At 44.8% G+C, this 17,810-nt stretch overlaps 1 protein-coding gene across 7 annotated transcripts in view; it reads right to left on the bottom strand.

Moving 5' to 3' along the window:
- LOC119978905 (acyl-coenzyme A synthetase ACSM3, mitochondrial-like) overlaps window positions 1–17,810 on the bottom strand; it is a 104,078-nt gene that overhangs the window by 41,184 nt on the left and 45,084 nt on the right. For all 7 annotated transcript variants that reach the window (XM_038820839.1, XM_038820836.1, XM_038820835.1 and 4 more), the window contains 2 exons: window positions 16,851–17,058; window positions 8,154–8,297 (listed from right to left, as the gene is read on the bottom strand). In XM_038820839.1, coding sequence (XP_038676767.1) covers window positions 8,154–8,297; window positions 16,851–17,058 — 352 coding nt within the window. The remainder of the gene's footprint in view (window positions 1–8,153; window positions 8,298–16,850; window positions 17,059–17,810) is intronic.

Genomic DNA, 17,810 nt, shown 5'->3' with positions numbered 1-17,810 from the left:
AACAGGAATGCGGAATATTTGGCTAATGGTAAAATCCTTGGCAGTGTGGATGAGCAGGGGGATCTCGGTGTCCATGTACATAGATCCCTGAAAGTTGCCACCCAGGTTGATAGGGTTGTGAAGAAGGCCTATGGTGTGTTGGCCTTTATTGGTAGAGGGATTGAGTTCCGGAGCCATGAGGTCATGTTGCAGCTGTACAAAACTCTGGTACGGCCGCATTTGGAGTATTGCGTACAGTTCTGGTCGCCTCATTATAGGAAGGACGTGGAAGCTTTGGAACGGGTGCAGAGGAGATTTACCAGGATGTTGCCTGGTATGGAGGGAAAATCTTAAGAGGAAAGGCTGATGGACTTGAGGTTGTTCTCGTTAGAGAGAAGGTTAAGAGGTGACTTAATAGAGGCATACAAAATGATCAGAGGGTTAGATAGGGTGGACAGTGAGAGCCTTCTCCCGCGGATGGAGGTGGCTAGCACGAGGGGACATAGCCTTAAATTGAGGGGTAACAGATATAGGACAGACGTCAGAGGTAGGTTTTTTATACAAAGAGTGGTGAGGCCGTGGAATGCCCTACCTGCAACAATAGTGAACTCGCCAACATTGAGGGCATTTAAAAGTTTATTGGATAAGCATATGGATGATAATGGCATAGTGTAGGTTAGATGGCCTTTAGTTTTTGACTTCCCATGTCGGTGCAACATCGTGGGCCGAAGGGCCTGTACTGCGCTGTATCGTTCTATGTTCTATGTTCTAAGGTGACTTAGCTGTCATTGCATTACCGGAGAAGAGAAAAAGAGGACGAAAAAGAATGAAAAGTGATTCAAGGTACTCTTTATGAGCATCCTTAATCTCTGCAAACATATGCATTTGCGGATGCCAGGTGAGGTTTGTATGTGATGAAACAGAACTAAGGATGCTGGAAAATCTCAGCAGGTCTTGCAGCATCTGTAGGGAGAGAAAACAGAGTTAATGTTTCAAGTCCATTTGACTCTTCTTCAGAACTGAAAAAGAGGGAAAATGTGTTGGGTATTATATTGTATAGGAGGTATGGAACAGCTTTAACTTGTCTCATTTCTTGCAAATAAAAAGTGTGGCCAAGGGTACCTGTATGGGTCCCAGTTATGCCTGTCTTTTAGGAGTTATGTGGAACAGTCCATTTTCCAGTCCTACTCAGGCCCACCCCTGCAACTCTTTTCCATTACATCGATGATTTTATTGGTGCCGCTTTATGCTCTCGTCCTGAACTGGAAATATTTACAATGATCTTTATTGTCACAAGTAGGCTTATGTTAACACTGCAGTGAAGTTACTGTGAAAATCCCTTAGTCGCCACATTCTGGCACCTGTTCGAGGGGGAATTCAGAATGTCGATATTACCCAACAGCACGTCTTTCGGGACTTGTGGGAGGAAACTGGAGCACCCGGAGGAGGTCCATACAGACCACACAGGGAGAATGTGTAGATTTCCGAAGCCGGGAATTGAACCTGTGACCCTGGCGCTGTGAAGCAACAGTGCTAACCACTGTGCCTCCGTGCTGTTTTTATCAATTTTGTTTCCAACTTCCACACCCCTCGTCCATTCGTTATGGTCCATCCCGGACACTTCCCTTCCTTGACCTCTCTGTATCCATTTCCAGTGATAGACTGATCACCAATATTCATTACAAGCCCACCCACTGTCACGACTACTGCGCTTCATACCCTGCTCCCTGTAAGGACTTCATTCCATTCTCCCAGTTTCTTCACTTCCGTCGCATGTGTTCTGATGATGCCACCTTCGAAAATTGTGCTACTGACATGTCCAGCTGCTTCACCCCTCTTACACAGTATATAATTCAACACGTTTTCCTCTTAGTTCTTAAGAAGAATCAAATGGTCATGATACGTTAACTCTGTTTTCTCTCCCTACTGATACCACCAGACATGCTGAGTTTTTCAAGTATTTTCTGTTTTTGTTTCAAATTCCAGCATCTGTGCTGACACCTACTACGGAGCTGCAAAACTGGTGGAGAGGAGGAGTAGAAAGAAAATGGAAGGCAAGTTTGCAAGAGTAAAATTGTAGGAAGTGATTCATTTCAAAGGAAGTGAACTTGCCCATACAAACAAATTAAGAAACAAGTCCTCATTGCCAAAGTAAAAGGTGTAAAAGAAAATGTCTATTCTCGAGCAGTGGTGTGCAACCTGTGGCTCATCATGGTTCTGACTGCATCTCGTGAGACATTTTGTTGAGAGTCAGAGCGGAGCGTGCGACAGTGAGAGCGGAGTTGGGAGGTAAAGGGCGTGGGAAAGAGCGAGAGTGAGACTAGGGAGATAAAAGAACATGAGAAAGAGAGATACTTAGAGCAGAGCTGGGTGATATAAGAGTGCAAGAAAGAGCAAGAGCGGAGCTGGGATGATAAAAGGACGTGATAAAGAATGAGACCAAGAGCAGATCTGGAAGTATAAATGACCACACGGAAGAGCAAGCCTAAGCGCAGAACTGGGAGGATAAAGGAGCACAAGAAAATAAAGGCTGAGGGTGGAATGGTGGATCGGTGAGTATTTTATTACTTATTGCCCTCATTTATCTTTAAATTTACATTTTATTGTTAACGGTAAGATTTTCTTCATAATAAAGTTTTTCTAAAAGCAATAGTAAAGCTAATCAGGAGTAGGAGGGTTTACTGATTAAAATAAATAATGATAAATAAATATAAATAAAAATAAATACCTACAGTATGTAAATAGTCCAACTCGGGAAGGGGCCATACTGGACCTGGTATTGGGGAATGATCCCGGCCAGGTGGTTGATGTTTCAGTCGGTGATTACTTTGGGAATAGCGATCACAATTCCGTAAGTTTTAGAATACTCATGGACAAGGACAGGAGGGGTCCGAAAGGAAGAGTGCTAAATTGGGGAAAGGCAGAGTATAACAAAATTTGGCAGGAGCTAGGGAATGTGGATTGGGAGCAGCTGTTTAAGGGTAAATCCACATTTGAAATATGGAAGTCTTTTAAGGAAAGGTTGATTAGAGTGCAGGACAGACATATTCCTGTGAAAATGAAAGATAGAACTGGCAAGATTAGGGAACCATGGATGACGGGTGAAATTGTGAGACTAGCTAAGATGAAAAAGGAAGCATACATAGGATCGAGGCAACACAAAACTGATGAAGCTTTGGAGGAATATCGGGAAAGTAGGACGAATCTCAAACGTGCAATAAAGAGGGCTAAAAGGGGTCATGAAATATCTTTGGCTAACAGGGTTAAGGAAAATCCCAAAGCATTTTATTCGTATGTAAGGAGCAAGAGGGTAACTAGAAAAAGGATTGGCCCACTTAAAGACAAAAGAGGAAATTTATGCATGGACTCAGAGGAAATGGGTGAGATTCTTAATGAGTATTTTGCATCGGTATTCACAAAGGAGAGGGACAGGATGGATGTTGAGGCAAGGGATGGATGTTTAAATACTCTCGGTCAAGTTGTCATACGGAAGGGGGAAGTTTTGGGTATTCTAAAAAACATTACGGTGGACAAGTCCCCAGGACCGGATGGGATCTATCCCAGGTTACTGAGGGAAGCGAGGGTCGAAATAGCTGGGGCCTTAACAGATATCTTTGCAGCATCCTTGAGCACGGGTGAGGTCCCAGAGGCCTGGAGAATTGCTAATGTTGTCCCTTTGTTTAAGAAGGGTAGCAGGGATAATCCAGGGAATTATAGACCTGTGAGCTTGACGTCAGTGGTAGGCAAACTGTTGGAGAAGATACTGAGGGATAGGATCTATTCCCATCTGGAAGAAAATAGACTTATCAGTGATAGGCGGCATGGTTTTGTGCAGGGAAGGTCATATCTTACAAACCTAATAGAATTCTTTGAGGAAGTGACAAAGTTAATTGATGAGGGAAGGGCTGTAGATGTCGTATACATGGACTTTAGTAAGGCGTTTGATAAGGTTTCCCATGGCAGGTTGATGGAAAAAGTGAAGTCGTATGGGGTTCAGGGTGTACTAGCTAGATGGATAAAGAACTGGCTGGGCAACAGGAGACAGAGAGTAGTGGTGGAAGGTTGTGTCTCAAAATGGAGAAGGGTGACTAGTGTTGTTCCACAGGGATCCGTGCTCGGACCACTGTTGTTTGTGATCTACATAAATGACCTGGAGGAAGGTATAGGTGGTCTGATTAGCAAGTTTGCAGATGATACTAAGATTGGTGGAGTTGCAGATAGCGAGGAGGACTGTCAGAGAATACAACAAAATATAGATAGATTGGAGAGTTGGGCAGAGAAATGGCAGATGGAGTTCAATCAAGGCAAATGCGAGGTGATGCATTTTGGAAGATCAAATTCAAGAGCAGACTATATGGTCAATGGAAGGGTCTTGGGGAAAATTGATGTGCAGGGAGATTTTGGAGTTCAGGTCCATTGTACCCTGAAGGTGGCAACGCAGGTTAATAGAGTGGTCAAGAAGGCATACAGCATGCTTGCCTTCATCGGACGGGGTATTGAGTACAAGAGTTGGCAGGTCATGTTACAGTTGTATAGGACTTTGGTTCGGCCACATTTGGAATACTGCGTGCAGTTTTGGTCGCCACATTACCAGAAGGCTGTGGATGCCTTGGAGAGGGTGCAGAGGAGGTTCACCAGGATGTTGCCTGGTATGGAGGGTGCTAGCTATGAAGAAAGGTTGAGTAGATTAGGATTGTTTTCGTTGGAAAGACGGAGGTTGAGGGGGGACCTGATTGAGGTCTACAAAATTATGAGAGGTATGGACAGGGTGGATAGAAATTAGCTTTTCCCAAGAGTGGGGGTGTCAGTTACAAGGGGTCACGATTTCAAAGTGAGAGGGGGAAAGTTTAAGGGAGATGTGCGTGGAAAGTTTTTTACGCAGAGGGTGGTGGGTGCCTGGAACGCTTTACCAGCGGAGGTGGTAGAGGCGGGCACGATAGCATCATTTAAGAAGCATCTAGACAGATATATGAATGGGCGGGAACAGAGGGAAGTAGACCTTGGAAAATAGGAGACAAGTTTAGATAAAGGATCTGGATCGGCGCAGGCTGGGAGGGCCGAAGGGCCTGTTCCTGTGCTGTAATTTTCTTTGTCTTTGTTCTTACAGCACATATTTGTGTAATTAAGAAATGTATAACTTCTGGGAGTAGTTGGTACTAGCTTTGACAAGCACAGTAAATTGTAGTATACATAAGGCAAGTGTAATTTTTGTTTTTCTATTTGAAATTGTTGACAGTTCTATTGATATATGAATAACGTAGCATTTTCATTCTGAAATATTCAATGTGTATTCATGGGGATCATGGTTAGTGCACATGCCTGATTTCAAGCTTGTGGCTCACTGAGATGGAAGGAGGGCCACTCTTGTAGCCCACTTAAGAATCATAGTCATAGGCTTTTTCAGTACAGAAATAGGCCCTTAGGCCTATCATCTTTGCACCAGCTATCAAGCATTTATTCTAATCGTGTTTTTCAGCACGGTGCATAGCCTTGTATGCTATGGTGTTTCAAGTGCTCAACTAAATACTTCTTAATTGTTTCCTGCATCTACCACCCTTTCAGGCAGTGAGTTCTTGATTGCCACCTCAAATCTCCTCTAAATTTGCTACCATTACCTTAAATCTATGCCCATTGGTTATTGACTCCTCAACTAAGGGAACAAGTTTCTTCCTATCTACCATATCTATATCCTTCATAATTTGGTAACACTCCCAGAAAAGTGATTGCCCCTTTTTTGATTTTCTGTACTACCCATATGACCTCAAATGAGGAGCCTGCAACAATATCATTCCTCTTCACTGCAGTAACAGACTTATTGATCAATATTGAGACATCGCCTCCTCTTTCACACCCCCGCCCCAGACTCATTGAAGATTCTATACCCTGGTATAGTGAGCTGCCAGTCCTGCCCTCCTGCAACCATATCACTGTGGTAGCAATAATATCATACTCCCATGTGTTAACCAGTGCCTTCAGTTCATCTGCTTCAGCTAAAAGACTCCTTGCATTAATATAAATGCCATCCAGCCCTGCTCATATTCCCTTGCACCTTAACATGTTTCCCTTTGCTCTGCCTTCTAAACTGACTCAGTTTTTCTTCTATATTTAGTTGTGCATGACCCTATGGTACATCCACTCTGCAACCCATCCCCCCTCACACATTAGCCTATGTTGCCCCACTGCTCCAGAGCATGGTTTAATTTTGACAGAGAATACATGTAACCTCCCAACGTTCAAAACCTGGAAAACGTTGTTCAAATTTTTTATTTCCTATCAAACCAACAGAGGATACATGTAATCGCAACTTTCCAGATCACAATTAGATAATTCTGTGACTTGTTACTAAACAGAGTAGCAATCTGCATTCAGATTGTTTGGATCCGTATGCACCATTTTGCAAGGCAAATGGTTAACATCAGTTACACGATATGGGCAGCATTTAACAGGTGGCATTTTCCACCTGTCAATTTACGAGTCAGCAGGAAATACATCCCTCCTCATGTCAATTTCCCTGGAACTATTTAATGCTCCAAGAGATTGAATTAGCTGGAGGTGGGTGTTGGTCACTTGGGAGGAAATCCAGGGGGAGTGGATGGGGGGGGGGGGGGGGGGAGAGAGAGAGAGAATGGGGATACTGATGAAAAGGCAGGAAGGGAGCACCTGCGGTATAACCATTTAATGCTCAAAGGGGGTTAATTAGTTGGAGGTCACCTGGGAGGAAATCCAGTGGGAGGGGGGAAAGAGGGGAAGACAAGGCTGGAAGAGAGCACCTGCGGTGTTAAGTATTTGAGGGGGCGCTTCATCTAGAAAGGGGATCAGTGACAGAGGCCCACTTCTCCCACTTGGGGTCCAAGAAGGGTAACATGGCAGGCCTCCTTGCACCCCTGAATTCCTTCTGCTGGTTCCTACATTGTGTGGCAGGATGGTGGCGGGTGTGAGTGACCCTAAAATAACCAATAATTGACCACTTAAGGTTCTCAACTGGGACATGGGCTGGCATCCTGCCCTAGGCTGTGCCCACCCATGGACAAGTTAGGAGTTAGTGGGTTGGTCTGGCAGGAAAGACACGGGGGAAATTTTACTGACCCCTGGCTGCCTGGAAATCCATCAGCAACAGCCCACAAAATTCTATTCCATATGTTCCAATTCCCCATATAACTGGGTATTTTAGTTAATGTAACATAAACACATCAGGTTAAATCTTCGTTTAGATCCATTTTCAGGCACAGAGCGGTTGACGCACTTCTTTCACATACAAGAAGCTGGCTCCAGGCTTCATTTCAATATTACCAGTGAGCTGTGGTTACTATCAAACCTCCAGAGATGTTTTTAAGATGAACAAATTGGACATCTGTTTCTCGAACTTTTGTCATGAGAGGAAGTGCAGAAAGAGGGAGGGGAACTGTGCAGCTTAGCTGCAGCTCTGAGGAGTGCCTCGGCGTTGTGGGAAGCAATCCTGCTCCTCCTAGCACCATGTCATAATAAAGGAAAAATAACCTGACCCTTTTGTTGTTGGCCACTTGCAAGGATCCAACAAAGACTGGTAAATCTTTGAGGCTCAGGCTTGCCATGTGCTCTGCTCAGTGCAGCCCTACTTCTGCAATCGGTCCTTAAAGAGGTAGATTTCATTAATATATGCATGTGGCCTAAGAACATTTATAGTGCTGTCCAGGGTATCTGTTTATCACCCAAGGCCAATATGATATTTAACTTATTTCAACTATTCGCAGGATGAGAGACATCACCCCAAAAAATTGGTCCTTTTACCTTGTTTTCTACCTGGAAAACAGGCCCTACAAGGAACAATGTCACCACACTGACCATTTCTAACCTCACGCTCAACAGTACAGCTTGAGATCAATAATATATTCTGTTAACAACACATTTCGTATATCTGGCAGATTCTCAAGCTCCCAACTTTGTATTTAGTTGCAGAATGCAAGCAGGTTGCCGTCCTGTGTGATGGCATGTAATGCAGGAAGACAATAAATATAATTTAAAAAAATATAGTAAACACATTATTCTCCACAACAAAAACATTTCTGGTTTATTTTAGGCATAGGCTCGAATAGACCTCCACAATTTATTTTGTTTTAATAGTGCCCAAGGTCCAGATTTAACAATACAAAGTTATTGTATATAATTCACATTGATATATGAACATGTTAACTGACCTTCCATTCATTTCAAGACCCATTCCATAACTGCAGTGGGTGTGCAAGGCCATTTTTGGAGTTCCTGTGGTTCCGCTGGTAAAGAAAATGGCCATTGGATCTGAACTCTTGGTATTTGCACACTTGTGATCTTTTGATGCATTCCTTGGGAGGTAGAATTAAGACCACTGTCAATTTTTAATTATATTTTCAAAATAACTTGTAAAACTAGTTATTTTTAATTTTTTGTAAAGAAGAGCACATTTTAAAAAGATATCAAGACAAAAGACGGTTTAAGTTAAAAGAACAAAAACAGAAAATGCTGGACAATTTCAGCAGGTCTGACAGCATCTGTAGGGAGAGAAGGTAGCTAATATTTTGAGTCTGGATGACTCTTCGTCAGAGCTTTGACAAAGAATCATCCAGACTCGAAACATTAGCTGCCTTCTCTCCCCACAGATGGTTTCAGACCTGCTGAGATAGTCCAGTATTTTTTGTTTTTATTTCAGATACCAGCATCTGCAGTAAGTTGCTTTTACTTTAAGCTAAAGAAAGTTGTCTTGCTCAAATGCTATAAGCAACAAGCAAATTTGTTAGTTTAATTTGTCTGGGTAATCAATAAGCACTTCATACCCAGTACGTTGGAAGTTTTTTGATGCCAGGACTGAGGAAGTCAAAACGCAGAGTGTACAGGCATCTTCCAAAGCAATAAGTGATCTTCTTATTCTTCTGACCAAAATGTATGCCTCATATTTAGCTCTGTTTAACTTCATTTTCCAATTTTTTAACTATTCTAAATATTTATCAATGTCCTCATTAAGGACATTAAGTTCTTGCAGTCCTTCTTACTACCCATGTTTCCAATTTTGTGACATCTGCAAATTTAGAAATCTAAAGTCCAAATTATTAATGTAAATTGTGAACAGTACAGAGGCCACAGCGCTGATCCTTGTGGAACTCGAGAACCCACCTTCTGCCACTCTGAATAATTACCCTTTACTCCCACTGGCCGCTTTCTATCTTAAAGTCAGCGAGCAATAGCAATTCATTTTATCATTTGTCCCTGACTGCATTCTCTGACTTTGTTCATTAGCCTATTATGGGAATCTTATTCATCTCATCCAGATAAATGACATCGACTGCACTACCATGGTCTATCGCTCTCTTTGCTACCTTCTCATAAATTCAGTATGGTTGGCCAAACAAAATTTCCAGTTTTGGAATCCAGGCTGACAATTCTATGATTATATTTTTTCCCTTTCTAGGTTTCCTTCTATTCTGTATTTTGTTAAAACCATAAGACATAGGAGCAGAATTAGGCCACTTGCCCCATCGAGTTTGCTCCGCCATTCAATCATGGCTGATATTTTCTCATCCACATCCTCCTGCCTTCTCCCCATAACCCCTGATCCCCTTATTAATCAAGAACTTATCTATCTCTGTCTTAAAGATACTCAGTGATTTGAACCACCACAGCCTTCTGCGGCAAAGAATTCCACAGATTCACCACCCTCTGGCTGAAGAAATTCCTCCTCATCTCAGTTTTAAATGATCGTCCCTTTAGTCTGGGATTGTGCCCTCTGGTTCTAGTTTTTCCTACAAGTGGAAACATCCTCTCCATGTCCACTCTATCCAGGCCTCGCAGTATCCTATAAATTTCAATAAGAACCCCATTGGCAAATAGGGTTAAGGAAAATCCCAAGGCTTTTTACATGTACATAAAAAGCCAGGGAAAGGGTTGGCCCACTGAAGGGCAGGGGAGGGAATCTGTGTGTGCAGCCAGAGGAAATGGGCGAGGTACTAAATGAATACTTTGCATCAGTATTCATCAAAGAGAAGCAATTGGTGGATGTTGAGTCTAGAGAAGGGTGTGTAGATAGTCTAGGTCACATTGAGATCCAAAAAGACGAGGGCCAGGATTCTCCCCTACCCGGTGGGGCGGGGGGATGGAGTGGCGTGAACCACTCCGGCGTCGGGCCTCCCCAAAGGTGCGGAATTCTCCGCACCTTTAGGGGCTAGGCCCGTGCCGGAGTGGCACCCGCTCCGCCGGCCGGCGCGAACGGCCTTTGGCGTCCTGCCAGCCGGGGCCAAAAGGCCTTCGCCGGCCGGTGGAAGTCCACGCATCCACAGGCCACTGAAAGGGGCAACACAGATGGAGAAGGTAGTCAACAAGGCATACGGCATGCTTGCCTTCATTGGCCAGGGCATTGAGTATAAAAATTGAAAAGTCATGTTGCAGCTGTATAGAACCTTAGTTAGTCCACACTTGGAGTGTAGTGTTCGATTCTGGTCGGCACACTACCAGAAGGATGTGGAGGCTTTAGAGAGGGTGCAGAAGAGATTTACCAGGATGTTGCCTGGTATGGAGGGCATTAGCTGTGAGGAGAGGTTGAATAAACTTGGTTTGTTCTCACTGGACCAAAGGAGGTTGACGGGCAACCTGATAGAGGTCCACAAAATTATGAAGGGCATAGACAGAGTGGATAGTCAGAGACTTTTTCCCAGGGTAGAGGGGTCAATTACATGGGGGCAGAGGTTTATGGTACTAGGTGCAGGGGGGAGGTTTAGAGGAGATGTACGAGGCAATATTTTTTACACAGAGGGTGGTGGGTGCCTGGAACTCGCTGCCAGAGGAGGTGGTGGAAGCAGGGACGATAGTGATATTTAAGGGGCATCTTGACAAATACACGAATAGAATGGGAATAGAGGGATACAGACCCCGGAAGTATAGAAGATTTTAGTTTAGACGGGCAGCATGATCGGCACAGGCTTGTAGGACCGAAGGGCCTGTTCCTGTGCTGTACTTTTTTTGTTCTTGTTAACCCCCTCATTCTTTTAAACTCCAACGAGTACAGACACAGAGTCCTCAACCGTTTTTCATACGACAAGCTCTTCAATCCATGGATCATTCTTGTGAACCTCCTCTGGCCCCTTTCCAAGGCCAGCACATCCTTCCTTAGATATGGGGCCTAAAACTACTCACAATACTCCAAATGGGTCCTGACTAGAGCCTTACACAACCTCAGAAGTACATCCCCGCTCTTGTATTCTAGCCCTCTCGACATGAATGCTAACATTGCATTTGCCTTCTGCACTGCCGACTGAACTTGCACGTTAACCTGAAGAGAATCTTGAACAAGGACTCCCAAGTCCCTTTGTGCTTCTGAATTCGTAAGCATTTTCCCCATTGAGAAAATAGTCTATGCCCCCATTCCTCCTTCCAAAGTACATAACTTCACACTTTTGCACACTGTATTCCATCTGCCACTTCTTTGCCACCCTCCTAGCCTGTCCAAGTCCTTCTGCAGCCGTCCGGCTTCCTCAATACTACCTGTCCCTCCACATATCTTTGTATCATCTGCAAACAGTGCCTTCAGTTCCTTCTTCCAGATCGTTAATGTATATTGTGAAAAGGTGTGGTCCCAGCACCGACCCCTGAGGCACACCACTCGTCACTAGCTGCCATCCTGAAAAAAACACCTTTATCCCCACTCTCTGTCTTCTGCCAGTCAGCCAATCCTCTATCCATGCCAGGATCTTACCCTCAACATTATGGGCTCTTAAATTATTTAACAGTCTCCTATGCCAGGCATTGTCAAACTCAAGGGTGCGACCCGCAGGTGGGTCGTGCGCGGGTGTCAGGAGGGTCGCGGAGCAGTCTGTCGCGGCGCTCTCGATCACGCAAATCTGCGCACAAATCTGCGTGCAATAGCCGTAGCACCGGCTGTTAAAATCGCCGGCTGCAAACGGCCTACAAAATGGCCACGAACATGTAAAACAAATGCAGCTACACTGCACATGTGTGCCAGATCATCGGCGCGCATGCGCATAGTTTTGCGCATGCGCGCCGATGATCGGGCACGCATGTGCAGTGCGGCCGCTTTTTTAAAAACGGTCGCAGCTTTTTGTTTTACAAGTTCGGGGGGGTTTTATTCATTTAATTTTTATTTTTTTCATTTATTTTATTCAATTTATTTTTACTTTTACAAGCTCGGGGGGTGGGGTGGGTTGAAATGAAATGATTTTACCAGAAAAAAATGCAGAACTTTGGACAGATGGAGTCTCCATACTTTCCAAACCCAGAAGGTTTCACCTTCATCCAACGGGTTCCATTGGAGGAGCGTGTACGAGGGCCAAAGGGACCCAAAACCATTTCCTCCATTTATGTCAGCAGCAAACTAGGCAAGAGAAAATGGTGGGTCGCGAAGGTCAGCCGGCGCGGGTCGCGAAGCTCGGCCTGTTGGTACAAAATGGGTTCCCGGAAAAAAAGTTTGAAGAACACGGTCCTATGCAGCACCTTGTCAAAGACCTTCTGGAAATCTAAATAAATCACGTCCACTGGTTCTCCTTTATCGAACATCTGTATTACCTCCTCAAAGAACTCTAACAGATTTGCCAGATATGACCTCCCCTTGACAAAGCTGTGTTGACTCAGTCCTATTTCATCATGCACTTCCAAGTACTCCGCGATCTCATCTTTAATAATGGACACTAAAATCTTACCAATGACCAAAGTCAGGCTAACTGACCTATAATTTTCCGTCTTCTGCCTCTCTCCCTTCTTAAACAGTGGTGTTACATTAGCCACTTTCCAGTCCTCTGCGACTCCTGAAACAGCACCACCAATACCTCCACAATCTCCTCAGCTATTTCTTTTAGAACCCTGGGGTGTAGTTCATCCGGTCAGGTGATTTGTTCACCTTCAGACTTTTCAGTTTCTCCAAAACCTTATCTTTAGTGATGGCCATTACACTCACCTCTGCCCCCTGATTCTCCTGGAGCTCTGGCATCCCGCTACTGTAGTGACTTCCACCATGAAGACGGTTGCAAAGTAACTTTTCATTTCCTCTGCCATTTCTTTGTTTCCTATTATAACTTCTCCAGCCTGATTTTCCAGTGGTCCAATGTTTATTTTTGCCTCCCTCATATCTTTCATATATTGAAAAAAAAATCTCATCTTTTATATTACTAGCTAGATTACACTCATATTTCAACTTCTTCCCCCTTATTGCTTTTTTAGTTGTCCTATATTCCATTTTATATTATAATTTCCATTATTTTCCCTCCCATCAATATTAATCTGACTGGTATATAATTCCCTGGATACATTCAAATTACATTCGTTATCCACCAGTCCTCTGACATTACACCTTTTTCCAAACAAATTATTAAATAAGTTAAAAATGCCTCTGCTTTCATTTCCCTAGTTGTTTTTGAAATGCATGGATACAATCCATCCAGGCCAGGTGCTTTAACCTCTTGAGTTCAGTTATTTAAAATGCCCTTTTTTTTGCATCAGTATTTTTTATATTTTTAAAAATATATTTTTATTATTTTTAAATATTATACAGTGTGCTGTATTCTCTGCTGCCCACCGCTGGCAGCGGGCGGAGTTGCCGATGTGCTAGAGAGTCCTGTGTCGGGGAAAAAGCTGAATCTCTGTTTGTGATAGTCCCGTTCCTTGCTTGCGGTGGCATTAAAGTTCACGGCCCACGCCAGCGGAAGGATGCAAATAGTCAAAATGATTTTGCATCCTATTATGAAAATGAAAATTTGAAATGAAAATCGCTTATTGTCACGAGTAGGCTTCAATGAAGTTACTGTGAAAAGCCCCTAGTCGCCACATTCCGGCGCCTGTCCGGGGAGGCTGGTACGGGAATTGAACCGTGCTGCTGGCCTGCTTGGTCTGCTTTAAAAGCCAGCGATTTAGCTCAGTGAACTAAACCAGCCCCTATTAATGGGCTGGACACCAAATTCTCCACACCTCTGTGCTGCTGTGTCCCTCTGGAATGTGATTCATGTTGGCATGGATTTGTGCAAGTACTTACACCAGCGTGGCCCTGACATGGTGGAGCAAGGCGCTAAGTATTTCAGGTTGGTGTTCCCAATGTCCATTAGAGGGCCCCTCCCCAACAATGCAAATCTGCCCACCCCACTCTCCAGCCCCATCTCCCCACCAGAGACCCGCCCATATCAGCGACCACCTCCATCAGCAAACATCTGACCTCATGATGGAAGGAAGGTCATTGATGAAACGGCTGAAGATGGTTAGGCACAGGGCACGGCCCTGAGGCATGACTCCAACCAGCAAAAGCTAATCACAACGTTTATAAACATCTAGCTATGATTCACAGGTCATTAGCACATCAAAAGCAGTTGAATACTTTCTGCTGAGAAAAAGAGGAAGTGAAAGCTAATAACTCCTAGATGTTTATAAACATTGGTTAGGTTCAAACCAGGCTACTTGAGGTGCATTCAAGTGTGAAGGGAAATGCACAACCAGAGGTCTTGGCAGTCGGTGGGAGTTACGGGTGGGGCAGACAGGCTGAGACAAGGGTTGCCCCCAGAACAGGTACACACGATTCAAGAGTTGGCATGCTGATGCTGCGAGCGGTTGCCTCCCGGTTGCCCCCACCAGCACTATCCTTTCAACCCTCCAATGGCGGCCCACCTCCAGGTGATGTTTGGGATTGTTTCGGGGAACTTGGATTGCAACCCCATTTTTAAATGGCGTCCCGATCTCTCACTACAATGGGGAGCTCCGCTCGCCAGAATAAAACGGTACAAAATGCGGCTATGTGCGGCATTGGCCGCGCGTTCCCTGTTCAGGCCCCTTATTCAATGCGAGTCGCTGTGAGTGCCAGAAAACACGCAGCTAAGCGCGCTCGCTAGAGATCTTTGTTTCCTTTTGGGAGAATCGCGCCCTCTGTTTTTTATTAGGCTTCAACGGGGAATGCCCTGCTGAGGCTGAACGGAGCCTCATTTCCTGCACCGAGGAGCTCCGACGAGCGAAGTTCAGCAGTGCAAGAAACGATCGGGGCACCATTTTAAAATGGTCCCTCAATATTTCGACCCCCTGACATGACGACTGGAACCCCCCAACGTCTCAACTCACTTGTTGGGGATTCCTCGAATCCCCGCATTCCACCTCACATGGGCAAGCACCCCTAGGACTGACGCCCCGTGATCAAAATGCCACCCGGGCACTTTGGCACTACCAGTCTGTCATCCTTGCAGTGCCCCTGCAGTGCACTGAATGTACAGAATGTCAGGGTGCCAGGTTGGCACTGCCGAGGCATCAGGTTGACAGTGCTTGGGTACCACTGCCCTGTCCCCGACCACCTGGGTGCTCCAATGGTTTCCGGGCCCCCAGGCGTAGCTATCGGATCTGGTTTCCATTTGGTTTTGGGCTTCGCTGTTGGGCCGGTGTACACCAGGAACCAGGAGACTCTGGTCTTGAGCGAGCTGAGCATATTTAAATTTGTTCAATGACTCATTTAAATATGCTGATTTGGATCACACTCAGCGAGGCAGTGATCTAGATCGTATCGGGCATAGGGGTCGGGTGCATTGTGCAATCACGCCCTACATCATTAACAATTTTGTTAATGCCGAATTAGTATAGGATGAAACAACAGAAATGAAACCCTATTGAAATAAACAATAGTTCCAATACAACCTTGCATTTGGACAGCCCTTTTCAAAGAGGGATTGAAAATCTAGATCGGAATGTTCACAAAAATGCACAGAATGTTTGCTCGGACAAGAAATCTGTGTGAAGCTTGCAGGCTTCACAACTGGCTTTTCTCTCCGTATTAACCAACATTCTGTACATTTTAAAAGGGTAATGAGAATCAAATAGTCAGCTGGAGGAGTGGGGCCTATAGAAGCCTACAAGGCCAGGAAAAAAGGGTGCCCCGATTGGCAACTTAAATAAAAGCAACCTCTCCATCATACCATGGACATTGGGACTCACGCCAAGCATTGCCTCCCCCGCATCACGCAAGCATTGGCGTGCCCCAACACCACAGGGGCACTCCACCCTTCACAGACATCGCTCCCCTCACCAGGTAGACACTGCAAGAGGGGCTCTGTCAGGCACAGTGCCAGGGCCCTCACCAACCGGGGGCTATACTTACCCGTGGTCATCACAACGTTTTTGTTTTTGAAAACCAGTCGTGATTCGCGGCAGCATTATGCCACACCAACTGGGAGAGAAGACAGTTGATGAGCAGACGTTGCAAAGTCAAGCCTGGTAAGTGTCTGTTAATGTGTTTAAATTTATGGAAATCATGCCCATTCTGATTATGTCACTGGAGGCAGGTGGGGAAGATCTGCCGCAAACCCCACTTTTGGCTGCTCGCGAGATTTAGTGGCCATTCTGGGATTTGTGCCCGCTTAGTGTTCTACCCTTCAGCGTCTGGCTATCTGAGTTAATAATTAATGATATTGCCAAATTACAGCAAAATAAACAAAGAATTAACTATAAATAATCAACAAAAAATAATATGGCATATAGCTTTGGCGTTACCGGCTATTCACGTCGGTGAAAAATTCCGGTCCCATGCCGGTGCATGGGTTTCCTGGCAACGACAAAATCCTGTTGACAATGGCAGGACCAGTAGATCCTCCGCCACCGAAAAACGTGTGGCGGGATGTTCGGTAAATACCACCCATAGCTTTATCAATTGACCAAACAGTTAAAGTGCTCAAAACTGTTTGATTTTTAAAGAATTTCCAAGCATATTATTAAAATTCATCAAATTTATTGACTAGTTATTAATAGTTATTGCTTGCAATTCTATGTGTTAAATTGACTAACCTAATTTCCTGAGAACATCTTTAAAAAATCTATACATTTACTGGATGTATATTTTATTTGAGGAAATGATGCAAAACCAGTTTCAAAATAACTCCATGTAAATAGTTATTACTAACCGGAAAAGGTCCTGGAAGTTCATCCATCCCTCTCTATCTTTATATGATATAGTCACCTTTGCTTTGAGAGAAGGGCACTTTGATGCCACTGAGTCTACAGCATCTGCCAGGCTTTCATCTGTAATGATGCATTTTGCATTGGAGGCCTGCAGCCTGTAGCAAATGTCCGTGGCTGATAACAGACTTGTACCAGGAATCAATACAGTACCTAATCAGAACACAAGTAAAAAGATTAATGCCTAAATATTTGCACAGTTAGAAGTCTTACAACACCAGGTTAAAGTCCAACAGGTTTGTTACAAACCACTAGCTTTCGGAGCATTGCTCCTTCCTCAGGTGAACGCAGTACTCCGAAAGCTAGTGATTTGAAACAAACCTGTTGGACTTTAACCTGGCGTTGTAAGACTTCTAACTGTGCTCACCCCAATCCAACGCCGGCATCTCCACATCCTAAATATTTGCAGACTTAACCACTAAAGCAAATTGGAATTAAATTATCAATTCGGACTTGAAATGTTTTAAAGGAACAAACAATAATAAACAGATACCGGGATGGGTGCAAAATCTCGTGAGAGGCGAAAAATGAAAACCCCCACGCCATATTCGCGAGATGTAATCATCCCCGCCCCCCACCATTAACTCAACAAAGTTCCCACCCAAGAAGGTTGGGAACCACATTTGAACACATCTTAAAATCATTAGCAGGCTTCCCCACTGTACCATCTCCCCACATTGGGATTCCCCGTCTCACTCGGTGATGTGGGGCCCCACGCTGGGTGGGAGAATTGCGGGAGGGCTGGGCGACTCACAACACGCCCCCTGGCACCCCCATGATTCTCCCACCCCCCACTCGGAAGAATCGCCGCTCGCCGTTTTTCACAGCGACCGGCGAGTCTCCGGCCCGAAGGGGCCTGTCGTTCCCAACCGGTTCACAACGGCGGCAACCACACCTGGTCGCTG

This window comes from Scyliorhinus canicula, chromosome 15 (genome assembly GCF_902713615.1).
Source record: "Scyliorhinus canicula chromosome 15, sScyCan1.1, whole genome shotgun sequence".
Classification (NCBI taxonomy): domain Eukaryota; kingdom Metazoa; phylum Chordata; class Chondrichthyes; order Carcharhiniformes; family Scyliorhinidae; genus Scyliorhinus; species Scyliorhinus canicula.
The sequence above is the reverse complement of the archived record's forward strand: the minus strand, read 5'-3'. Positions and strand labels throughout refer to the sequence as shown.